General features: G+C 30.7%; 2 protein-coding genes across 2 annotated transcripts; both read left to right on the top strand.

The window, feature by feature from the left end:
* Positions 1 to 3,845: 3,845 nt before the first annotated feature.
* LOC111701425 (processed variable antigen-like) lies at positions 3,846 to 4,577 on the top strand. Its single transcript, XM_023472707.1, has one exon. The coding sequence runs from the start codon at positions 3,846 to 3,848 to the stop codon at positions 4,575 to 4,577; it is 732 nt and encodes a 243-aa protein (XP_023328475.1).
* Positions 4,578 to 10,739: 6,162 nt separating this feature from the next.
* On the top strand, positions 10,740 to 13,721 carry LOC111701426 (uncharacterized). Its single transcript, XM_023472708.1, has 2 exons — positions 10,740 to 10,842; positions 12,999 to 13,721. Exons 1-2 carry the CDS (start codon positions 10,789 to 10,791, stop codon positions 13,647 to 13,649), a joined length of 705 nt encoding a protein of 234 aa, XP_023328476.1. The 5' UTR covers positions 10,740 to 10,788; the 3' UTR covers positions 13,650 to 13,721.
* The last annotated feature ends 10,867 nt before the right edge of the window (positions 13,722 to 24,588 follow it).

The following is a 24,588-nucleotide window of genomic DNA, read 5'->3' as shown; positions in this document are numbered from 1 at the left end:
AAAGATATAGTTTAATGTATGAATAAATAAAATAGATAAATGAAAAGATCTGAATATATAAATTTAGAATATAATTAAATGAATAAATATTAACTTTTTTCTAGAGGATTATGACTGATAATATCTTTTTCAGTTCTAAAGAAATTAATTCAACTTCTCTTAAAGCTGTTTTCTTTATGCCTTATCATCAATACTCATAATTATATGAAAAAGAAAAAGAGGGTTCACTTAAAGTACCAGACTTTCAGGAAGCTATACCTATTTGTAAATATTACGTACACACACATCATAGACAGCCAAACGGTACAGTATAAATATACACCTGACATAGGTTTAAAATGCAATAAAGTTATAATGATAATTGTGTTGAATAAACAGTAAATATTTCACAATTCTGCCAAGATTCTTTGCGTTTCTTTAAAGTTTCTGAGACTAATTTCTTTTTACATGTGTTTATTTTCATTTTAAAATAAGTTTTACATTTCAAAAAATCTAATTGAGCAAATGTTGATTTTAGATAAAAAACATTCGAAAACATCATTAATAAAGCGTATAAAGAGACTAAGGAGGGGGTGGGGGTTCAGCTCACATCTAGCTAAAACAGTGAAATATTTTTCACGGTGATTTTATTTTCATATTTTTAAAAAAAATTACAATTTTAAGGCGACTTGTAATACATGTTTATAATGCAAATAATCATTTTTTTCCAATAATCTAATTAACCGTGTTGCATTATCTGTATAACCCCCCCCCCTGAAAGGGTAATATGCACTTCTGAATATACTCCGGTTATTAATTAACATTTTGATGTCTTTTTCTTAAATTCTGAATCTGCTGTATCATTCATGTATCCTGCAATAATTTTGAAAAAAAATCAAGATATCTCCATAGCCTAATACTGCATTCAGCTAGGTTCAATGTGATCCAGGAGCACCCCCTAGGACATGTACAAGTCAAAATGTTGAGTTGGAACAGTGAAATCTTTAGTTTCCAGGGGGTGTCAGGCCCCAATGTCTGCTGCGTCCCCCTGGCCAATTTCTGTTTATGCTTTTGTCACCTAGTTCAATTCCACAAACCTTTATTATAATAATAACTATTTAAAGCAATCTTACTTTAGAACGCTGTAATAAATTGTTTAAGGCAGAAATGTAATTTTTATGGATGGAGGCCACGCCTTTTAGATAAAATTTTGTCCCGAGCTATACCCTTAGGTAGGGGAAGGAGTGACATTATTCTGTGACTTTAATTTGAAAGTTATATCTATAATTACATCTAGATAGAGACAATTGTAAGGTATATTGTAAAGTTTTCCAGTTTAATTTAAACAAGTATGTATATAGAGGTACTAGAGTTGAATACTAAGTAATCTAGAAACCAAGAATATACCAAGACAAAAGAATACTTAGATCCAGCCACCCTGAATTCACTAGGTGCATATCAGGGAGTAAGGAATAGAAGGGAGATATAACTGACGCAGTTCGCCACACCATATGATTATACATGCTTTGCAGACGAGTACTCCATTTGTATAAGAAGTATTTGTCTGATGTACATTTACTGCGTATACAATAACCTATTCTGAACATTTCATATACAAATGGAGTACTCGTCTGCAAAGCATGTATAATCATATGGTGTGGCGAACCGCGTCAGTTATATCTCCCTTCTATTCCTTACTCTCTGGTGCATAACTACAGTACAATAGCTATAGACTGCCCGGTACCCATTTCAGCAAATTTTAATTACAACGTTAGTTTCTTTTCCATTAAAATTTTGATTCAAATTATTTATCTATAGGACAAAATTACAAGTTCGTATAGAGAAAAAGCTTGGTTCGTTTGTTTCGTGGTTTTTGTCTTTTAAAAACATACGAAGGCTCTGTATTTGTGGAGATTCCAATATTTTAAATGGCAACATACGAAGGCTCTGTATTTGTGGAGATTCCAATATTTTAAAACTATATTCTGCAAAAGTCTGCAATTAGTTATCAACTAATGCTCAATGTTTATCTCAAGAAAAATTAACACTCTGTTTTTTAGCTCATGGTGAAAATTTGGCATCGTATAAAGCATGCAAATGTTTTGAATAAACAGTTTGAAAGGTTTAACAACAAAAGCCCTCTTAGAAAAAAAAAAAAATAACTGATAGAAACACACAAAGGTGTTTATAAGATGAAAAGTTGAAAAGATTGAAGAAAAGAAACCTAAACAAAGATTAATGATACGTAAACATTTTCATTCTAGTTTCAAAACTATTTCAAGCTTTTCTTTTTCTTCTATTTATACTTTATTTTCAATGTAAAAAGGCATACAAATATATATGTTTGGGCCCCTGGGGGGGGGGGGTAGGGGGGGATTTGGGAAAACTTCTCTTTGTGAATATAACTTAAAGGGACAATCTTAATTTCATGTCCTCCGTGTAGGATCCGTGTTTAAATCACAGGAATCAAACCTTAAAATCTTTAACTGAACAAGAATAAATGAGAATAAATGAAAATATATGATAATATATCAGAATAAATGAGAACAAATGAAAATATATGAGAATAAAAAGAATACCTGAGAATAAAGAGAATATATGAGAATAAAGAAAATATATGACAATATATGACAATACAGAAAATATATGAGAATAAAGAGAATAAATGAGAATAAATGAGAAAAAATGAGAAAAATGACAATATATAAGAATAAATAAGAATAAATGAGAATAAATAAGAATAAATGAGAATAAATGAGAATATATGGGAAAAATGAGAATATATAAGAATAAATGAGAATGAATGAGAATAAATAAGAATAAATGAGAATAAATGAGAAAAATGAGAAAAATGAGAATATATAAGAATAAATGAGAATGAATGAGAATAAATAAGAATAAATGAGAATAAATGAGAATATATGAGAATACATGAGAGTAAATGAGAATAAATAAGAATAGACGAGGATTTATGAGAATATGAAAATAAATGAATATAAATGAGAATAAATAAGAATAAATGAGAATATTTATGAGAATAAATGAAATTATATAAGATATTCATTTATCTTTATACAGTAATTGTGAGAAAATTGTAAAATAAAATAGACAATAATTTCCACACATTATTGTTCAGATGAAGTTGTGAAGGGTACCACTCTGAATCGGAAATGCTAGTCTACAACTATCGAGTCACTTGAAATTACGTCTACAGTCACTTTAGAGAAGTAATTGGTACTTGAAAGTTCTTGTGGCAGTGTGGTTGACATAAATTATTCAATTTCCCACCATCTGGTCTACTTCATTGTATTTCTTTTTATCTTTTTAAAACAAAGGTGCAACTAAGTGTGACTAGGGAGACTAGGGAGACTAGATAGACTAGTAAGTCTAGTGAGACTAGGGAGACTAAAGAGACTAAAGAGATTAGGTAGACTAGGGAGACTGGGGAGACTAGGAAGACTAGGGAGACTAGGGAGAATAGATAGACTAGTAAGTCAACTGAGACTAGGGAGACTAAAGAGATTAGGCAGACCAGGGAGACTAGGGCGACAAGGGAGACTAGGGAGACTAGGGAGACCAGGGAGACTAGGGAGACTAGGGAGACTATGGAGACTAGGAATACTAGGGAGACTGGGGAGACTAGGGATACTAGGGAGACTAGGAATACTAGGGAGATTAGAAAGACTAGGGAGACTAGGGAGACTAGGGAGACTAGGAAGACTAGGGAGACTGGGGAGACTAGGGAGACTAGGGAAAATAGATAGACTAGTAAGTCTAGTGAGACTAGGGAGACTAAAGAGATTAGGCAGACTAGCCAGACTAGGGAGACTAGGGAGACTAGGGAGACCAGGGAGACTAGGGAGACTATGCAGACTATGGAGACTAGGAATAATAGGGAGACTAGGAATACTAGGGAGACTAGGGAGACTAGGGAGACTAGAGAGACTTGGGAGACTAGGGAGACTAGGGAGACTAGGGAGACTAGGGATACTAGGGAGACTAGGGAGACTAGGGAGACTACGGAGACTAGGGAGACTACGGAGACTAGGGAGACTAGGGAGACTAGGGAGACTATGGAGACTAGGGAGACTAGGGAGACTAGAGAGGCTAAGGAGACTAGGGAGACTATGGAGACTAGGGAGACTAGGGAGACTAGGGAGACTAGGAAGACTAGGAAGACTAGGGAGACTAGGGAGACTAGGGAGACTAGGCAGACTAGGCAGACTAGGCAGACTAGGGTGACTAGGGAGACTAGGGAGACTAGGCAGACCAGTGAGACTAGGGAGACTAGGGAGACTAGGAAGACAACAAAGACTAGGAAGACTAGGGAGACCAGGGAGACTAGGGAGACTAGGGAGACTAGGGAGACTGGGGAGACAAGAAAGACTAGGAAGACTAGGGAGACCAGGGAGACTAGGGAGACTAGGGAGACTAGGGAGACTAGGGAGACAAGAAAGACTAGGAAGACTAGGGAGATCAGGGAGACTAGGGAGACTAGGAAGACTAGGAAGACTAGGGAGACCAGGGCGACTAGGGCGACTAGGGAGACCAGAAACAATAGGAAGACTAGGGATAATGACAAAGGATTTTCTGTGTAAAAATATTTTAATTCTACAGGGTTACCCACAAAGGGATGAGGATGTGCCGCTGATGTTTTGCGCAATTTACCGTCGACAAATTCATTTTTGACTAATAACAGATAGTTCTTGGTCATCTGGAATAATGTTTGTAAAAGCTTTTCAAAAATGACACAGAGAAATTTAAAAATGGAGAACTTCACCAACTAAAAGTTTTTTTTACGATTTATTAAATACTTTAAATTCTTACATCATCGAAACCAAACGTTATAGAAAATTTATTAGTAATTGAATTTAAAGGGTAGAATGTGAAAAGACATTTTTTTGTTATTACAATTTATAGAATTTAAAGGTTAAATGAGTCAATTTCTTTAGATTCACCTTGAAGAATTCAGATGGTCTAAAGAACTCAAATATTTGATCTGGATAGACATATTTTATTCTGTTTAAAGGGATCAATACATTATCAGCGTTATTTCAAAAGGCTCTAAACCTGAACAGGTACATGGTTGATTTCCAATGGCGCCATTAAAGGGAGTGTCTGGTTAGACATGTTAGTTGAGCTGAGACTGCATTATTGTAGACAAAACAAATAGGATTTATTTAATACTTATGCGACGTTTTATTGTTCATATGTATTCAGCAAATTATCAAATTATTAGTTTCCTTGGAACAGGGATTGAATCGTGCTTAGAAATTCTTTAGCAGAGGGTCATCCGACTTAACGTTGTCAGTCCCTTTAACGGATTTCAATATTGGTTAATATAACTAATACAGTAGTCCTAACTTCCTAAGCCAATATTCAATCTCATCTGTTAGAAAAGAATATTTCGGATATTCGCTGATTCATCTTTTAATTTAGGAACGTTAAAGACACTGTCATTGGGATTTCAAGTGAGCCTCCATTTGAAGAAGAACATGTACGATTCCCAACAATATCTTTTGCACCTTTATGTGATAACAATAATTTAGAACATTTGGTTGTTAATCAATTATTGATGAGCCATGAGAAAATTAATTAGGTACTTTCTTGGAAGGTCTCTAGTCTCTACCACATCAGTTTGATAAGGTCTGTACATCTTGGTTTTCATAGGTCATCTGTTTATTTAAAACATATTCTAACATTGGCGTAATCTTTATGAAATATCCTATCTATGATTTATTTTTTCCTAGTTATGATTTGTTTTATATCTATACAATTTATGAAATCTGTGATTTTTTATTTATGAAGTAGTCTATCTGTTATTTGTTTTATCTATGAAATATTATATCTATGGTTTTTATCATCTATGCAATCTATATTTTGTTTAATCTATAAGATCTATCTAAAAAATCCTGTCTATGATTTCTTTTATCTATGAAATATCCTATCTTTCATTTGTGTTATCTATGAAATCACTGATTTATTTCATCTCTAAAATATTTCATCGTTGATTGTTTCATCTATGAAATATCCTATCTATATGAAATATAATAACTTTGATTATTTTATCTATGAAATATCGGAACTTTGATTGTTTTATCTATGAAATATCGTGACTCAGATTGTTTTTTTCTATGAAATAAAATAAATCTGCTGGATATTTTAGTGCTTCCATTAAAGTGGATTATGGTTAATTTATGTAGAACAAAGATTGGATCAAGTCCAAATCTATAACATCAGTCAAACTACCAGAAAATGGAGAATATAACTTAAAATTACAGGGTGTCCAGTGTTGACCAAAATTGACAATTGACAACTTCTGATAGGGTGTATCACAAAAAAATTATATTTAAAATCTGACAATATTCTTTAAGTTTCCAGTAACTTTGAAACCGTGAAAAGTACTTTCAATTTTTAAATTTAAATTCATAAATGCATGCTTCAACATATTGCAAAGATTAAAAACTTTCTTCATGTTGTCTTAAACTCTCATGTTTTGCGGGACACCCTGTATTTTTTCAAGCTTCTTGCTAAAATCAATCTCCGATTCTGAGGAATTGTAGAATTGTGTTGTCAGACCCGCAACACTATCGATATCTAAATATTTGATATTAAAATTTATAAACAAATTCTAGATTTCAATCATCTTCTTCAAAACTAGTACGGATGTAATGTGTTAGACATCCAACATCATTGAGAAATGATGATTGGCATATTTAAAGTGAAAAGAAGACAATTAGATAGTTTGATTATGAATACATGTATACGTCTCTTTGTAAGTATATTTTTGTTAACCATAAACAATGAGTACTCCGTTGTAAAGCCGTCTTTGACAAAGAATTCTACGACAGCCAAACCAAACATTTTCACTCCCCCTCCCCTCCCTCCGACAAAAGTATAAACATCTTCACGTGCATCAATTTCGCTTCAAATTCAGTTAAAAAACCCCTCAAAAATAGTTAATTACATTTAAAATCAATTGCCATTTTATTTCAGAAGTTTAAAAACGTCATTTTAGTACTATTCATAACCGAATTATATCCTTACACCCACGAATAGATCGTAAGAATTTTTTCATTATAATAAACAAGAATTTCATAATATGTAACTTTGTTAATTAAATGTAATTTTCAGAAACTATAGAGAATATCATTTATTATCGATTTCGGGTGATTGTTTTGAATGTGTAAATGTTCGGGAGCTTCGTGGTTAATCGGGATCATAAGTTTGGGGAACAAATACCCCTTTGGTTCAGTCCCTGCTGTTTTAAAGCTTCCCATTGTGAATTTCGAGATCAAATCCTTTCGTTGGTTCAACAACTTTGTTTAACTGGGTGTTTCTAGCAACACATGTAAAAACGACAGAGCCGATCGAATACAGAATTGTTGAAACAACTCGCAATGCCCATGGGAAGGTTTAAACATCAGTTTCAAATGCTCTACAGTGCAGGAACACATGATAAATCTTGCTCTAAAGAAACATCAAGAATTTCACAATTCAGCAAAATCAAATAGAATTTAAATGACAGATGATGTAAATATACAGGGTTTACCACAAAGAAAAGACTAAAAGGATTGAAAAGAAAGAGTAAAAGCTATAATGAAAAATATCTTGTTCACAATCCTTTAAACCTATTTATTTTTTCTACATAAAAAATAAATCTATATTTTTTATTTCTAAAGGGTGGTTGTTCATCGTCGAAAAATATAAAATGTAATGTAAACAATATATGTCTAAGTTTTCTTTTTCTTTTTTATAGAATAGAGGAAATATATTCCCACAACCTCTAAATTTTAGGTTTTAAATATTTTCTCCTGAACCATTTAATTTTGTATGTTTTTGTTAAATATTATAAATAATAATTACTTGCTAGCTTATTTAGAGAATTGCTATCTATTCCCGATAATAAATAAATGACAAGGTTAAGTAACGTAAATCTTTATTAATAAATACAATCTTCTTAGAAAGGGTTCCGATCAGTTCACAGATTGATAACAGCACAGCGGTTTCAAAAACTAAATAAACATAATGTTAGTGTATGTAGCAAATTTGAGCAATAACTTTGCTATATTAGCAATGTTGGCAGTTAAGCAATACATGCTTAACCCAACACAGGGTTAGACTCGTGTATTAGTAATGACGGCTAACCTAAGATTAGACTTCACTTATTGTTTATCAATAAAAGCAATAAATGTGCTTTTTGCTTAGCTTCTCAACAGTTTAAGTGAAAAGTATTTCTTTAGGACTCTGTAGACTATTTGTATTCAGTCTAAATAAATGTTAGGGAATTAAATAGCAGAATTTAGTGCAAACTGGTTTAAAGTTGTAAACAAACAGTAAATAAACAAACAGAATATGTAAAAAATATTGAGAATATTATTATTCAGAACCAAATCACGCATTTAATCAAGCTATTTATGGGATTGCTCTAACCTTACAAATTCGCTAAGGGACTGTTCTCAATTTACAAACCGCGTTCCAACAACATTTAACAAATTATTGAGAACCATTAAATAAATTACTACTTTTTGAAAATGTTTTAGAACTCGATAGCTGAACTATTTTTTAGAAGAAAGATGAATTTATTGAAATCTTATAAAAGAGTTAATTTATACTTTTAGCTAATATTTAATATTTAAAGTAAGCGCCAAATAAGTAAAGCTCCAAATAAGTAAAGCGCCAAATATGTAAAGCGCCAAATTAGTAAAGCTCCAAATAAGTAAAGCGCCAAATAAGTAAAGCTCCAAATAAGTAAAGCGCCAAATAAGTAATGTTCCAAGTATGTAAAGCTCCAAATAAGTAAAGCTCCAGGTAAGTAAAGCTCCAAACAAGTAAAGCACCAAAAAAGGAAAGCTCCAAATAAATAAAGCTCCAAGTAAGTAAAGCTCCAAAACAGTAAAGCGCCAAATAAGTAAAGTTCCAAATAAGTAAAGTTTGAAATAAGTAAAGTTCCATGTCACAATTTGAATTTTTCAATTCGAATGTAAAAATTTACAAGATTATTTTAAAAATTATAGTTATGATATTTAGAAAAGAAAACTTTTTTTCACCTTTTGGTATTTTCTTTCTTTTTAGAAAAGTTTTCTGCTAAGTTATTAGGGTTGACAGATAAGTACGAAGTTCAGTCATCTGTTTAATAGATCTGTCTCCTTCCATCATTGGACAGACCTCAATATCTCATCAGTCAAATATTTTTCAACATTTTTTAAGTTCTTGTTCATTTTGGATGAAAATAGTGTATATATTTCATAAGGAATTTAGTCAAACATATGAAATAAGCTTACGCTTAACATTATTACTGTTTAAAAATCTTTGCATATGATCAAGTTATCACTAATCCTTTTTTTTCTTTTTGAAAATCGATAAATTTATATTTCGGGTTTCTTTAGATGTAACGTTTAACCCTATTCCTGCTTGGGGGGGGGGGGGGTCAATTTGTCCCCCCCTGTAGTTATTTTTACATAACTCAAAAAGCATTGGTCTGAGGCTGTTGAAATTTTATGACTTTTCCATAATTAACCAAAGCCCTTCAATTAAGCTAAAACCGGGATTTTTTTCTAACTGCCTGAGCACTCAGACACACTGCCTAAAGGACTACTTTTTCCTGTAACAATCTAAATCTATGTTTTGACCAACTTTCCGTGTTAAGATTTTGACAACATTTAGCTTTTTGGAAAACCTATGACGAAAGGAAACGGATCGCACAAGTTTTGCAAATTTGCAAACCATTTGCAAACAACTCGTCAAAGAAAATTTGCACATTTTCAGTTTTTCTTAATTACTAACCAGGTTCTTTAAAATTTTGCAAACAATTTTGCAAAATGCCATGGTCAAAGGCATTTTAATCATATTTTATCATTTTTTGGACAATTTTTATTTTGCAAAAAAATTTCAATTTTTGCAAATTTGCTACTTTTTTTTGCAGATTTTATAAGTAAAGCACAAGAGCTTTCCAATGATTTATCATTTGTCATATTTGGACATCAACCATGGAATTTAGAGGGGAAGGGGGTCAATTAGCATATTCTGGATTCCAAGTACCCAAGAAGGGATAGGGTTAACTGATAGTTACACGAAATACACCATAAAGGTTTAACTTAATATTTCATATTTTCTTGTCAAATTTTTGTCAATATAATTTCATCCTATGCGATTGTTTATTGTAGCAAAAAATCCCATACTGTAACACACTAAACTAAGCTATTTGTGTAGGTTAAATAGGCCTATGATAGGCTAGTACAGAGGATTGGTCCAGTTCGAATTCAAATTGATAACCGTGGCCGTTATCATAGTTTATTTTTTTATATTTGAGAACTGGTATTTACACCTGCACATCTGTTAACGTCAAAAATAACTTTGTAAAAAATTAAAGATATCTTAAATTATCTATTAGATACTAGTGACACTACAATTTAATTTAGTATTTGAAAATTTTAAAAATCCATGACTATGACAAAAAGCATCAAATAGTGTCTATGCAACGATATTATTCAGAATTATGAGAGTTACAGAGATCGATTTTGAAAATAAAAAAACTTGTTTAATGGCAGCAAATATTGACAAGTAAATATTAAAAATTAAATACATGAAAAAGTACAAAGAACAAATATGTTATTGAAATATATCTTTTATCAAAGCAAATATACACTTCAAAAAATACAATAAAGTGATCAAATATGGAACACATGTAAGCAGAGTTTTTTGTTCTGATTATTTGTTTCCTTTTTCTATTGTGTGGTAGGGTCCACATGGTCCTTGTATAAGTGTATAAAACTAGTGGAAAAGTAAATAAAATATGCAGTTGTAATCATGAAGCATTTCATTACTATCCTCCTCCTTCCTTCTCTAGCATACAGTTCAATGGTAATATATAATATATTATATATTATTCTACAGTATGATCTACAGAAAATGTAACAGGCACTCCGGTATGCCGGTCCATTCGCCTGATCCAATCAGGGTTCAGCCATGTGTTTGTTGTTTTATAATAACCTAAATAATAAATTTTACATTGTTAATAATCATAATGATAATATTTAAAATAACCTAGATAATAAATTGTACATTGTTTATAATCATAATGATGATATCTATAATAACCTAAATAATAAATTAAATTGTACATTTTTAATAATCATAATGATAATATTTATAATAACCTAGATAATAAACTGTACATTGTTAATAATCATAATGATAATATTTATAATAACTTAGATAATAAATTGTACATTGTTAGTAATCATAATGATGATATTTATAATAACCTAGATAATAAATTGTACATTGTTAACCCTATTCCTGCTGGGGGGGGGGGTAGTTTTTTTTACATAACTCAAAAGTATTGGTCTGAGGCTGTTGAAATTTTCTGACTTTTCTTACATACCCCAAGCCCTCCCTTTAGGCCTAAAATCGGTCTTTAATCCTGAGTCCTCAGGCACACTGCCTGAATGACTGCTTTTTCCTGTAACAAACTAAATCTTTGTTTTGATCCACTTTCACTTGTCAGATTTTGATAAAATTTAGATTTTTGGAAAGCCTATGACATAAGGAAACGGATTGCACAAGTTTTGCGAAAAAAAATTGCAAAATTTTTGCAAACAACCTGTCAAAGGAAATTTGCACACTTTTAGTTTTTCTTGATTAAAAATCAGGTTATTTAAAATTTTGCAAACATTTTTGCATATTTGAAATGGCATGGTCAAATATTTTTCAAAAATGCATACTTTGTCATTTTTTGGAAGAATTTTTTTTGCAAACATTTTTACTATATAACTCGATTTTGCGATAAAAAATTCAAATTTTGCAAATTTGCAAATTTGTTTGCAGATTCTAAAGTAGAGCACAAGAGCTTTGCATATTTGGACATAAAACATGGAATTTACAGGGGGGGGGTCAAATTGACCCCCCCCCCCAGCATACCCTGGTTTTCAAGTACCCCAGCAGGGATAGGGCTAATGATCATAATGATGATATTTATAATAACCTAAATAATAAATTGTACATTGTTGATAATCATAAGGATGATATCTATAATAACCTAAATAATAAATTGTACACTTTTAATAACCCATCGCCAATATTAAGTAAATTGCATGTAAAACATAAATTCATATGAATTTAATCATAACTCTTTTAATTTAAAATCAATTAAAAAGTACAACAATGTTTTGAATTTCAAATGTGTAAATGCATAAGGTTGCTATTCTCATTTTTGTGCTTAAGATCAGAACTAGAGGAGTTGCGAGTTTACAAATTCGGACCTGAAATACCACATAAATTTGACTTCCTCCTTATGTCTCCAAAAGTTGCATTAGTCATTTCATAAGTTTTTGAAAACTCATTTGTAAAACACAAATTTTGAATAGTTTATCCATTAAAACTAATAATAATGTACAATAAACTTATGCAATAGATAAAAAAATCATAATAATATTTAAGCCTATTCCTGCTGGTGCCCCCCCTTCCTGTAGTTTTTTACATTACTCAAAAAGTATTGGTCTGAGACTATTGAAATTTTCTGACTTTTCCTGAATACCCAGAGGACCCCCTTTCAGCTTAAAACCGGGCTTTTATACTAACTGCCTAAGTCCTCAGGAACACTGCCTCAATGACTACTTTTTCCTGTAACAAACTAAATCTAGGTTTTACCCATTTTTAGTTGTCATTAATTACACATCAGGTTAATTTAAAATTTTGCAAATATGTTTGCATATTTAAAATGGCATGGTCAAGGGCTTTTTAAAATGTATATTTTATCATTTTTGGACATTTTTTTTGCAAACATTTTTACCATATAACTGGATTTAGCAAAATAATTCAATTTTTGCAAATATGCAATTTTATGATGTATCATTTCTCATATTTGGACATCAAACATGGGATGTAGAAGGGGGGGTCATTGACCCCCCCAGCGTATTTTGGTTTTCAAGTACCCCAGCAGGGATAGGGTAAACAATATTATTTATACAAAAAAAAAAGTTTTACCAAATCAATAAAAGGATTTTTTATTACTTTAGCTGGACCGAAAACACTCTGGATCTTCCGAAAGTGGTTCATTCGAGTCTCATGAATATAACCCAGAAGGTCTCTGTATTGATGGTATGTCTATCCATGCTATCTGTATAGCTGGATCTAACCTGGAAGGAAAGATGGCTGAAGTAATGGCAACCTGCATGAATCCAACCCAAGCAGCAGGTAGAGGAACGGGGAAAGGAAAGGGGAAAGGAAAGGGAAAAGGAAGTAAAGAAAAAAATCCCTCCTGTCCTACTTTTGGTGAGATTACTGAAAAGCTTGAAGACAAGTTTGGATATATTGGGTGCATGCTGCAGACCCTGGGATGGGTTGATGAGAACTATGAGCAAGTTAATGAAACCATTAATGAAGATATTGCCTCCCTGACTTTGTCTGCTGACCTATCTGAAGAGAGTATCCAAGACTGTATTGCTGATGAGTTTGATGATATTAGACAAAGCCGTGAAGCTAAACTTGTTGAAAGCTGTATTGAGAACTATTCTGAAGAAGAGATGGCTCTTCTCTCAAATATTGTTTCCGGAATTGCAGGATTCAAATGCTTCACCCAGGCCTTCGATGAGACCTGTAGATCATGGGTTGATTTCAACTTTGTTCAACCTCTTATCCAAACTCTTCTCATGGGACCGGGAAAGTAGAATTAATCTTTCAAAACTGTTTTTCATTTTATTTACAATTTTTCCAAGGGCAAATAAAATATAAGCAAATTTCTTGTGCAGAATTTATTTGGATTTATTTCAATTACCAATATATTTTTGATTTTGACAATACTTGAGTGACATTTTACATTTTAAAAGCTATCGAACAAAGTGCAAATATTATTGATGTAATCCTTAACCACCCTATATCTTTGCAACCCGAGGTTTTTGATCATAGATACTATGAATTCTGTTAGATCAAATTGTGTAAGTTTAAAATATCAAAGGTTTGTACCATCAGGCTGAAAAAAGATATAGGAATTAGAAAATTCAGTTCCTTTGAAGATTGGCATAGATATGTATACTTTAAAGAGCATATATATTTTCTAATTGTTAAAATACATTCGGATCAGCTTAGATATCATTGAAATTGTACGTTCTTAAAGGGACTGTAATCGTAATTTCAAGCGGTTTTCCATTAATATAGTGCATATCCGATTAATAATGATACCATTTAAAAACCTTCGCTTTATCCAGGATTTGGTAGATATGTTATATAGTGGTAAATTAAGTGCCAAGAAACACAGTAACCTCGAGTTTCCCGACAGAGTAAAGGTTTAAAGGATACCGTTGTGAATCGGATAGGTCTCTTTATAAATGGAAGGTCATTAAAATTATGCTTTAAGTTTTTATTTAATCCTTGTACAGTTTACAAAATATCAATATACAATAATATCAAGGACAGAATAGATAATCTCTGATATCTATAATTTTTCTTTTCATTCATTCAGAGTCAAAGTCTCAAATCCGCCGAAAACCGGTTTCAATTGAGCGCCGGCTTAAATCTTGAAACGTTGAATACAGTTCGAAGTGGAAGCAAACATTTCAATTCTTTAAATTTTAGGCCGAATTTAAAGAATTTCAGCCGAGGCTTAAATTTAAGCCACGGCTCAAATATGGTTGGTTCCACTTCAAATCATGTTCGTTGTTTCAAGATTTAAGCCGGCGCTATTGAAACCTGTTTTTGGCAGATTTTAGACTCGGCTCAAATTCATTAAATTTGGCCTCTGATTTAAACTGGTACATCACCAATTTTTCCTTTTGGTTGTGAAATCATAAAAGGTTGTTAATTCTTTAATTCTTTATAGACTTTTTGGACCAAACTTATATCCTCGTATATTAAAGATATACTATGCACATGCAGGTATTTATTAACTTGTTTAGAATGTCAAACTTGAGGACTTTGGGGAACCAGGCTGCAATGTTTAGACCAAAGATAATATTAATATATATGTTATATACTATGTGGCAAGAAGTTATCAATTTTGAGGTATAAGAATATGATGTTTTTAGCTTTCTTGCTACTATCTATTTAGCCCGGAGGTTTATACTTGCTTGCATATCTTTAAGATGGGCAAATAAACATAAAAATGATTGTTTTAAAACCATCGTTTTTGCCTTATGTTATTTTCTAGGGTAACAAATTTGCACATTTGATAAAAGCAAAATTCTACAGAATAAACTTTTTAAAACGTTTGAACCTAAAAATTTAGTTGCCAAAATAAGTATTTCGCCAATAAGGTCAACTTGTAATTATATGTTAAATCTCACAGCATATTTTGGAAGAATTTAAATTGTAATTTTTGAACTAAAAAAGCATGGTTCCCAGCAAGAAACGTCACTTTTACTGTTAAAGTTGAACACTTTTGAATTGACAAAATAAGTTCAAATCTGTCTTAAATACAATCTTTTTCAAACAAATCCCGAAAAGTCACAATAGATATATAAATAAAATTGAAGTTTAAATTTAAATCAGAGATCTGAGAGGAAGGTTTTAACTTATTTTTGTTGATTCAAAAGTTCTCAGATGTTGTGTCACAACAAATAAAGACGTCACTCTTTTTTATTTTTTTTGTTCTCATGAATAAAATTTAGATGGTTGCATAAAGAAATGTATTAAAAAATCTATTTAACAAAATAATGATCACCGTGAACATACTTATTGGTTGGCAAAAAGAACAAGTTTGTTTAACTTTTTTGAATTACAGTTATACTCCTTGGCAAGATGTTTCAGCCGAAGCAAGGAATATTTATGTAGTTCTCCATGATCAGCCTTCTTAAAGATGTCAGGGAGTTCTGTCATTCAGATAGACACAGTTTTGAGACAGATTCGGTTTAATATCTGTCTGTCTGTCTAGATATAGACAGATATTAAATTTAAAATGATGGTGATGGACCAAACTTCTGTAAAGAAGTAAAGAAAGTAGATGTTAGCTCTGGGTTGACCCTCGTCAGTTTTAACGATATAATAACCATCAAAATCGATAAAAGAAATGTGGAAAATCACAAGAAAAAAAACAAACAAAAAAGATTATTTAAAGGGAGTGACCGGCTATGTAAGTTAGTTGAACTGAGTATGCAGTGTTGTGGAAAACTTCTTTCGGATTCATTTGAGACATATTAAACTTTTTAAAGATCTGTAATTCCTGAGTTTAAGCGCAAATTCGACGTTCAAAACTCCTACTTTGGGGGTGGATACGTTTTCAGAATTAGGATTTTTTTAACCTTTGATATTTCAAATTTTGATTATTTGATCTACCAGTGGCCGAATTTAAAGAATTTGAGCGGCGGTTTAAATTTAAACCGCGGTTCAAATATGGTTGGTTCCACTGAAAATTGTATCAAATGTTTCAAGATTTAAGCCGGCGCTAAATTTAAACCTGGTTTTGGCGGATTTTGGCGGATTTAAACCGGGGCTCAAATTCTTTAAATTCCATCTCAGAGTTCATAGCTTGAAATATCTAAGGTCTACGACATGGGGCTACAAAGATATGGGGATTAGAAAATCTTTGTGTTTGTGCCTGAGACTCAATTCCTTTGATAATTTTTCTGAATCAACATATTTATGTGCAATGAATGTATTCTTGAAAATATTTTAAAATGCTGACTAGATTTCTTTGAATCGTAGGTTTTTAGATTAGAGATTATGATAATGAATATGTAGACACACAATGAATATTCAGTATACTTTTAATATCATTTCTATATTTAAACAAAACAAATTTAAACTAAATCATTGATATATCTAATACATGTGTGTTTATCTATATGTGTGAATTTATTTATATATATATATATATATATATATGTAATATGGAAAAGGTAGCTTTTTTCTTTAGAGATAAAAAACTATTGATTCAACGTTGATTTAAGAAAATGAAAAAAATATGGTTTTATAAAACAAACAAACTTTTAAAAACTACTATTATTCTTTTATTTTAATTTTAAAATGATTGACAAAAAACTGCCGATCCCTAGAATGCAATATAATATATATCTTTACTGAGTATTTTTGTTTAATAAATATCTGTGAAACAAAATATGTATAGATACATTAGATTTTATACTATACTGCTATTTCCTCGATAATATTTATTATCTCAATATTATTGCGATTTATAAATCAAAGTTCCAGAAATATTTTTATAGTTTACGTATGATTATCTAACTTATTTAATTGATTAAATAAAATTGAATATATCTTGAGAAACAGTCTGAACCAGAAAAGTTTAATATAGAAAGTTTGCCTAATAGCCATACTTAAATGTATTAGATAACGGTACAAAGCAAAGTATCTTTTTAAATCTGGTCGGTTTACAATTAGATCCAATTTTGTTCAACCTCACATATTGGCCCCAATTCAAAAATTTGCATCCCAAAAAATGTTGGTTTTTTTTGGAAACACGCTAATCCTTCACTTATTGTATGTAGAGCTGAAAACTTTCGAATAAGATATCCTTAATCCCAATTACTTAATCTGAGTATCCAATGGACACACTTTTGATTTTCTTCTTAAACTGTTCTTTTTTAGATATAGTAGAAAAAAATCAAAAACGTTTTTTTCAATTTAGAGAGTCTCTCCCTTTTCTGTATAACATCTTAAATGGCGCGCAAAATTTCAAATTTATCGGCATCATATATGCGACTCTGATTGGTTGAATTTCATACACTTTTCAGGATACAAGTACAAGATTAGGTTAGTCTCGATCCGAGATAAGAGAGTTACAGAGATTGATTAACACCTATGATATGCGATATTTTCCACAGCATGTTCTATTGTGTACAAGTACCGTACACGACCAATCAGGAGACATCTGTATTCAAGGATATTTAAGGATCCTTTGAATAGGAAATACAAAATCTTTAAAAATAGACAATATTCATAAACGTTGTGCTTTAAGTTTAAAATTGGAGTATTTCTTTAAAAGTTGTGAAACTTAACCCCTGAATGCATTAAGTGGCCGTAAGATGTCAGTCAAAAACATTTCATGGAACCGTAGCATGGCGTGCCAGGACACTTTAGGCCTGCTCAGCCTATCCAGGTAGAGTATCTTACTAATATTTAAGTAAAAAGTATGAATAATAAAATTTCATCACTTTTTAAGATTATATGTTTTTACTCGTAGGATGAAAAATTAATAAGCTAAACTAGAGAACTAATTCAAATGCATTAATAAGAAAGCATATNTTTATGTATAAAATGACAGTTTATGTACCTTTTATGTATAAAATGACAGTTTATGTCCCTTTTATGTATAAAATGACAGTTTACGTCCCTTTATATATGAATGACAGTTTATGTACCTTTTATGCATAAAGAACTTTGGGACATCGAACAATGTTTAAAAATGTCGTCTTGACAATATTTCAACGGGTTTTATACTATTTATACGGTATACCTAAATCTTAGTAATTGTAAAAATAAATGAATAGCCATGAAACAGTTTTAAAGATCTAATAATTATTCAATAAAAAAACTAAATATCTGGAGCACTCCATTATCAGTTAAGAAAACAACATTTTAGAAATTCTAACGATGTCTCCAGGTTCTGGGTTAAATTGTAAATAGATAGATACAACTTCATAATTGGTTGAATGGTCTGAACAACAGTGCTTAAGGTGCTGTACAATTGATACGAAATATTGTTTAGTTTTGTTATAGTTTTATTAGAATAATTATTAACCCTGAAAAGATTGGCCCCCCTCTCTCCTCTTTTTCTTTGGCTTTTGCGTTCTAATCAACGAGGTTATAGTGTATAGAGTGATGATGTAGGTTAATCCTTTACTAATTGTATAGGCCATAAACTATACGGAGAGTGTACTGCATATATCTTTGTTAAAAGTTGATGTTGGCCTAACCTATAGTATATCAATATTAGTCAACAGTTGTAAGTATACAGTACAGCTAACTGAGCACACAGGTAGAGAGCTATCATCCTCCCTGGTGCTAATTTTTTACACTTTCACCTTGATTTTTAAGAAATAGCATTTCTTGTAACACATGTTTTAATGCAACTGGTAGGGATTATGCTTGTTGAATAAACGGTTGGTATAAGACAAATTTAAAGTAACGTTTTATTTTAGAAAGCAATTCTAAAAGCAATTATAAAAAACATGGCTTCCTTTTCAAATTTCATTTCAACTCACGTTTAAACTAAAAAAAACAAAATTTTAATGAAAATGTTTTGGTTTGAAAACTTGGAAAGAAATCTAATAAGAATTAATTTTCTTTACAACAAGATTAATTAATTTTGAGATTGATTTGGGAAAACTTCTCAGAGATTTATTTATACATTTGCATATATTTCTTAAAATGTAAACGAATTTTAATCAATTAATTTGTGATCATTTACAGAGGCTAAAGGACAAAGACAAAAAAATGGCTATTAAAAATATTGTAAGCGTTGACATAACTAAATTTTCCCTAAAATATTACAGATATAAGCAAAAATCACCAACAACATTAGACGAACAATGTATAAAATGAATAATGCCAAACAAAACCAAAAAAATGAAATAAACAAAGAAAAAAAGGAATTTTAAAAACTTTTTTAACAAGGAGACGGAACTCGTTATTTTTGTTTCGTGCGTTCATCGTTTCTGAACGACCAATTTCGTTCGTTTTTTTCAATCGTTCAAAAAAATTATTTCGTTCGTTCAGTTTCAGCTCAGTAAAATCATTTGTTCAATAAAATCGTTCATTTATAAAACACGATCGTCTTTAAAAAAGTTTATCCTAAACAATTTACGTTCAAAAACAAAATACTTTTTTAAAATTTTTATATTTTGGAAAATTTGTTCGTAAAAAGTTCTTTCAAACAACGTTAATTAATTAGTTTTGACTTTTTTTTCCTTTTTTAAACTTTTTAAATCTCTTCATATGATCCAAGTCATTCGTCCGTCGTTCTTTTTTTCTGAACGACACCATCGTTCACTTAATTTGTTCTCAAAAATTTAGTTCGTTCACAAAACCGATGCCCATGATATGCTTGAAATTTAATGAATGATTCCAGATTGTTTCAAGTTGAAGAAGCCATTATAACTTGGGAGTAGAAGTGCAGTTGACATGTTTCATCCTATTTCCCTTTATCTCCTCTACTACATAATAAAAAATGTGAAGTTAAAAACTGAAATTTATATATATATATATATATATTTATAGACATGTATGTAGTTGTCGTCAGATCTTCAGTTGAAGCTACGTCCTTCGACAAAGGACATTGTGTACTGCATGGTGTACCGAAGTAGCGTGTCGAACTAGCTGCAATTCATGATAATACTGGTAAAATGTTTGCTGTGTTACTAAAAATACTCTCTGAATAGATAAGGTATCAAATTATATGTTTAAAAATTTCAAGAATTTATAAAATGTTTTATCTTAGAAATTTATGTCAAATAAATGCCCAGGAAATAACAAATTAACAAAAATTCCTGAGTTGAAATTTACAAATATTCAAAATTTAATCACTCAATAGTGAATACATTAAAATTACATTTCTAAAGTTAGTTTTATATTTTTTCAAAAATATACTTTTAATGCATTTTGTCACCAATCACCATACTGTCAAGAAAAATCATATAATTTGTTAAACTTTTTCCCAAATACCTTATGATCTAATAAAATCATAATGGTTAATGTTCAAGTCCATCGATGATATATTTAAATCTTTCTAAGAATTTAAAAAAAAGTCAGATGCCAAATCCAGTTTCTCACAAAATAAGCAAATCTTCTTTAAAATTGTTAAAAGATTATGATAATTTTTTTTTTTACTTATTTGCGTTTATTCTGATTTGCTCTTCTGAAATGAAGAATGGATTTATCTCAGTAAATTTCATCAAATTGTAAATTTTCTTTCTAATATTATTTTGCAGAAGAAATTCCGTCTTTTATTCCATTTGTGCAAAGTGCAGAAAACATAGAAAAATCAAAAAATAGTTTTGTTCAACAAAACATAGAACTAAAAGAAAATCTGCTGAATTACAAATAATTTCATTCTCTTTTGTTTCTAAAATTGTTTTAGTAAAGAAAAAAAATTAACCAGATAATTAGCTTTAAGTTGTTGAAAGCCAAAAATAAAAAAACAATCCACTGTTTTTTAAATTGTTCTTTTTTTGGATCGAGCAGACAGTAAATTAGAATTATCGAGTTCCAAAAAGTCAGTTTTTTCTAGAACTTGACAAAAACAGTTTATTCGGCTTTGGAAGTATTGACCCTCATTTAGTTAGGTTCTTCATCATTCAGTATTCATAACTTCAATGAAACTCAGAACCAAGTTACCCAATCAAAATGTGAGACAAATTGGTCAAAGGGTTTATGAGAGTTATGATTGGACATCCTAACAAACAGACAGACAAACAGAGATTACTACTTTCATACAATTTAACCAAGAACTTTGGGACATCGAACAATGTTTAAAAATGTCGTCTTTAACCCAGAACTTCGGGACATAGAACAATGTTTAAAAATGTCGTCTTGACAATATTTCAACGGGTTTTATACTATTTATACGGTATACCTAAATCTTAGTAATTGTAAAAATAAATGAATAGCCATNGGGGGGGGGGGGGGGGGTAGAGCGAGTTACATACGACATTATGTTGAAAATTTCAAGCAACTTTTCCCTAAAATCAAAATTGTTTTTGTAGTTTTTTTTTCTGACAGTTTATATCCCTTTTATGTATAAAATGACAGTTGATGTACCTTATGTAAAAATGACATTTTATGTCTTTTTTATGTACAAAATGGGTAAATTTCTTGTTTTTTTGACAGTTTATGTCCTTTTTATGTATGAAATGACAGTTTATTTCCCTTTATGTATAAAATGATAGTTTATGTACCTTTTATGTATAAAACGACAGTTTATGTCTCTTTTATGTATAAAATGACAGTTTATGTCCCTTTTATGTATAAAATGACAGTTTACGTACCTTTCATGTATAAAACGACAGTTTATGTCTCTTTTATGTATAAAATGACAGTTTATGTCTCTTTTATGTATAAAATGACAGTTTATGACCCTTTTATGTATAAAATGACAGTTTATGTACCTTATATGTATAAAATGACAGTTTATATCCTTTTTATTTATAAAATAACAGTTTATGTCCCTTTTATGTATAAAATGACAGTTTATGTACCTTTTATGTATAAAATGACAGTTTATGTCCCTTTTATGTATAAAATGACAGTTTACGTCCCTTTATATATGAATGACAGTTTATGTACCTTTTATGCATAATATGGGTAAATTTCTTGCTTTTTTGACAGTGTATGTACCTTTTATGGATAAAATGGGTAAATTTCTTGTTCTACCGCAATGTTCTACTCAGTAACCACAGCAATTTGTCAATTGAATTTTCTTTGTCAACATAATATTGATGTTTTGATAGGAAACGTGAACAAAATTTAACTCAAAATAATTTTTAGAGATCTAAGTTTATACTTCCCCTTAGTTCACAGTCCTTTTAAGTAGTATTTTTGATGCTAGGTACTTTCCCAAAGGATTTTTCCCAAGTGGCAACTTCCTAAATGTCCAATTTACCAAGCGACAACTTCCCAAATCTGTCTTAGGCGCAGAGCTCGGCCGCCAGCCTGTTCTAGCCGCGGCGCTTGGCCCTCTAGCCCATCCAAGCCACAGCGTTCGGCCCCCATTTCAGCCTACGGCGCCTCAGAGGGCCTAACCTAACCTTTGGGAAGTTGTCGCTTGGGAAATTGCACATTTGGGAAGTTGCCCTTTGGGAAATTGTCACTGGGAAGTCGCCCCTTGGAAAATGGCTAGCTATGGGAAAGTACCAAGCACCGTATTTTACAGCTTACAGTCCCATTTAGGAGTTTTATTGGCAAACAGTCCCATTAAGGAGTTTATTGGCTAACAGCCCCTTTTTAGGATTTATTGTAAGAAAGTCCCTTTAAGGAAAACTGTAAAGTTAATGAACTTTGAAATCCCTTCCTTGGTCCCCATTTTCCCATTAAAAAGTTAAAAAGTATTTTCTCCAACCAGGAAAACTTTTAATTTGATCTTTCTTATTTAGACAGTGTTAAGTCTTTTAAAGTTAGCCCAACATTAATATTTTTCACAAAACTTAAAATATCTGCAAATAATTGCCTCGACTTTTGACGAAAAATAGATTTTGTCTTGGTTAGTTTAAAACATTTTTACTTTTCATTCGTTATTTTTCATGCATTTATAACTTCATAAAACTAAAAATGTTGCAAAGGATATAAAAATAACTTTGTAAATTTGAAATATTAACATAATATATAACATAAATAAATAAATACTTTTACCATAATGATTTGGACTTTTAACCAAGAAGTAAACTTAAAAATAGATTTGGCAAACTATATCATTTATTTAAATTTTTCAAATGTTGAAGGTTTAAATATATTGAAAATAAACACTATTAGAATAATTTTGTACAAATTTGCATTTTTATGAAAATTAGAAAAAACAAATTGTAAAAAAAAAGTTCGCACACAATTATGGTTATATAGGGTGTTGAAGAGATCCGTAAAAAATAAGATATTTTGTGTATATAATACATGTTTTTATGACCATTTTACTACGGTTTTAGATCTGAAGCTTAACTAAAAAACTTCATTTTTTTTCCAATAATTTAAGAAAATCAAAATCACACAACGAGATTGGAGAAAAAAGGCTAAAAGAGAAAGGGAGTGTTTATTACATTCTTTTTTATTTCTAAATCTGTGCAACCAGATGTCGTAGACCTTTGTTATTTCTGTCCATGAATTAGTTTTTTTAGCTTGAATTATATGAAGTTTACACCATAAAATTTGCAAAAAAAACAGGGATTAGAAAAATTGAGTTTGTGGCAAAATCTCAGTCAAACTTCAAACATCGTTGGTATATATAACTTTTAAAATCATAATGTAAATATAGCAGAATTTAATTAAAACATTTTTCTTTCATTCAAATTAAATTTTTTTTAAGCAAATTAGATATTTAAGATAACGTTTTAGCTTTTGCATTTTAAAAATTTCAGAATCAAATAAAAAACAGTAAAGATGAGTAAATTGTTGAGAGTTTGTTTCCACCTTTTGTAATTAACGATTAAAGGGACAGACCGGCTATGTAAAATAGTTGAACTGAGTATGCAGTGTTGTGGTCAAATTCTTTCGGATTCATTTGAGAGATATAAAACTTTTTTAAGATCTGTAAATCCTGAGTTGGAGCGCAAAGTCGACGTTAAAAATCGCACTTTTGGGTGGATACGTTTTCAGAATTTTTTTTCATTTTTAAATAAGGACGACGAAAAATGTAAACAAAATTCTACAGTAAACTTCTTAGTTGTTTAGGAACGGTTGGGAAAATAAAAATTAATCTTATCATTGAAAATAAGTAATCTTTTTCAATTATTTTTTTATTTTTACTTAATTTTTCGTCGTCGTTATTTAATTATTTAAAAAAAAAAACCGATTCTGAAAATGAGTCCACCCAAATTCATTATTTTGAACGTCGGCTATGCACTAAAACTCAGTAGTTATACATTGTGGAAACGTTTTATATGTCTCAAATGAATCCTAAAGAATTTGTTTACAACGCTGCAATCTCAGTCTGTCCCTTTAAAAACCTGAGAT

Source organism: Eurytemora carolleeae, unplaced genomic scaffold, assembly GCF_000591075.1.
Source record: "Eurytemora carolleeae unplaced genomic scaffold, Eaff_2.0 scaffold457, whole genome shotgun sequence".
Lineage (NCBI taxonomy): Eukaryota > Metazoa > Arthropoda > Copepoda > Calanoida > Temoridae > Eurytemora > Eurytemora carolleeae.
This window is presented reverse-complemented; position numbering and strand designations above follow the sequence as displayed.

Bases quoted from the DNA above. Each gene is read 5' to 3' on its own strand.
- LOC111701425 (XM_023472707.1), top strand. From the start codon at position 3,846: ATGCAGACTATGGAGACTAGGAATAATAGGGAGACTAGGAATACTAGG.
- LOC111701426 (XM_023472708.1), top strand. From the start codon at position 10,789: ATGAAGCATTTCATTACTATCCTCCTCCTTCCTTCTCTAGCATACAGT. The intron at 10,843-12,998 runs GTAATATATAAT...TTATTACTTTAG, and splicing joins CTCTAGCATACAGTTCAATG to CTGGACCGAAAACACTCTGG.